At 38.8% G+C, this 2,106-nt stretch overlaps 1 protein-coding gene across 1 annotated transcript in view; it reads right to left on the bottom strand.

Moving 5' to 3' along the window:
- tent5bb (terminal nucleotidyltransferase 5Bb) overlaps nt 1–510 on the bottom strand; it is a 21,743-nt gene extending 21,233 nt beyond the window's left edge. The window contains exon 1 of the mRNA XM_015042518.1: nt 43–510. Coding sequence (XP_014898004.1) covers nt 43–198 — 156 coding nt within the window. The 5' untranslated portion in view covers nt 199–510. The remainder of the gene's footprint in view (nt 1–42) is intronic.
- Between the last annotated feature and the right edge of the window lie 1,596 nt (nt 511–2,106).

The raw sequence follows: 2,106 nt of genomic DNA, 5'->3' as shown, positions 1-2,106 counted from the left end.
GCAGCGCTTAGCTGCTCGGGCCTAAAAATCACACAAACTCACCTGGATGATCTGCCGGGGCTTCACGGACAGCGTGGGGAAGTTCCCGCGGCCGTGGATGGGAACGCTCTCCCCGAGGATGGAGTCCAAGCGGCGCACCTGATCCCAAGACAGGACGCTGAGCCGCCGACTCTGCTCCGGGGTATCACCGGACGACATGACGACCGCGGGTCGATGGACACTGCTGCGGGGCACGAGCACTCCTCTCGCGCGCTGGGATGGTGGTGGGAGAGTTAAAACGACAGCGGATCGAGCGTCGCTTCCCTTCACAGAAAGATCCAGAACGCGGTTCGGTGTTAGGAAAGTTTACTCAAAAGCCAGCGGACATCTCCCAGAAGCAGCAGCCACTCTTCGTGACCGTCTCCTCTCCGCAGATTAAAGATCCTCGGAACTCGCGACCGGGTCTTTTCTCACCCGGCTGGGATTACCACGCGCCTCCCCATTGGCTGGACGTAGATTTATGAACGCTCTGACATACAGAAGGGGCTGCGCCGATTTAACACACCTACCTCTCATGCGTCAGACGGACGTTCTGTCACAGGAGGAAATTTGAGAGCGCTCCATAGAACTTTAAAAAAAAAAAAATCTTCTACCTTAAAAAAAAAGAAAAGAAAGAAATTTGGTTATTCAACTGTAGAAGTGTTCTCAATCGGGGGGAAAACTCCCAGCACCCTCTCCAAACTCTGTATTCATTGCAAAAACACAAAATTTGACCAAGTATTTCACGTCTAGTTTCTAGTGCAAATGTTTTAGGACACTAGAAATAACACAAAACTAACTTACAAGTAACTTTTCACCAAGATATAGGATTTGGCTTTAAGTCAACATTCACTTTTGTTTTTTCACTTATGACATGAAAATTTGTCGTTACAAGTGGGTGAAAAAACAGCCAGTGGAACTAGTACTTTTATTTTATATTTAAGAATATTGACATAAAATAATCTCATATCTGGCTGTAGAGTTATTAGAAAGTTAGCTTTGTTTTATTTCAAGAATACTAAGATGTTTGAACTAGAAACTAGACCAGGAGTCTGCAGCCTGTGTCTCTGGAGTCCTAAGTGGATCTCTGGACCTTTTACAGAGCTCTTAATGCTTAGGTCAGAATGAACAAATGTTTATGAACATACATATAATATAATAAAAAATGTAGAATTTAGCAGTTTATGCAATTTTATTGCATTTCCACAATAGATTGAGACTAAAAAGTCTGTTTTTTTCTCTCTCTTTCAAAATGTAAACATTGAAATAAAATGGTGGCTCCGCAAAAAATATTTACAGTATTTTTGATGAATACTGTAAATATTCATCAAAATATTCATCAAAGATTATGAGTCGTTTTCTGAAATATCACGTAACATTTGTGCCTCTAAAGAAGTTTTATTAAGCCGGCCTAAGGGCATAAAATGGTTGTAAAAGGAATGTTTGACAAAAAACCTGATTAAATGTTGTGTTTTTTACAGTATGTGTCTCATCTATACACCATCTAACAGCTATAAATTGAACAATGTGAGAGTATGAGCAGAAACGTTACAACTTCATTTGACAATTAGAAAAAAAATATTTTAATCACTAAATACAACTTTCTTATCACTAATTTCTGTAAAATGTTTTTATCAGCCTTTCAGTACTGATATTTATTTACAGTGCCTTGCAGAAGAAGTCATGCTCCTTGAATTTCATCACACTGTCACATCACAACCACAAGCTTTTCCTGGATTTTGTTAGATATTTTTTAAGGAATGGACCAACACAAAGTGGCATAATTGGTCAAATTAAATGAAAGTGATGCATGGTTTCTAAAAAAAATCCTTCAGAAACAAAAAGTATTGTCTCCACATTCAACCCTCTGAATATGACACCCCAAAATCAAGTCTTCTTTTACTCATATGATTTAGTATTCAATAGTCAATAACAAACCTTTGAATTTAGGCAAAACTGATACAAATTCCAAGAGTAGAACAAAAAAGATTTGGATGTTTTGTGAATATCATAGAAGTTTATTAGAAAACATCAGTGAAATTAAATTATGAAATCAGTGGAACATAACAGCCAGCTTGACACACACTT

Source organism: Poecilia latipinna, unplaced genomic scaffold, assembly GCF_001443285.1.
Source record: "Poecilia latipinna isolate Pla-1442-1.1 unplaced genomic scaffold, P_latipinna-1.0 Scaffold593, whole genome shotgun sequence".
NCBI classification, from domain to species: domain Eukaryota; kingdom Metazoa; phylum Chordata; class Actinopteri; order Cyprinodontiformes; family Poeciliidae; genus Poecilia; species Poecilia latipinna.
Note: the sequence above shows the minus strand (reverse complement) of the source record. Positions and strands in the feature narration are given on the sequence as shown.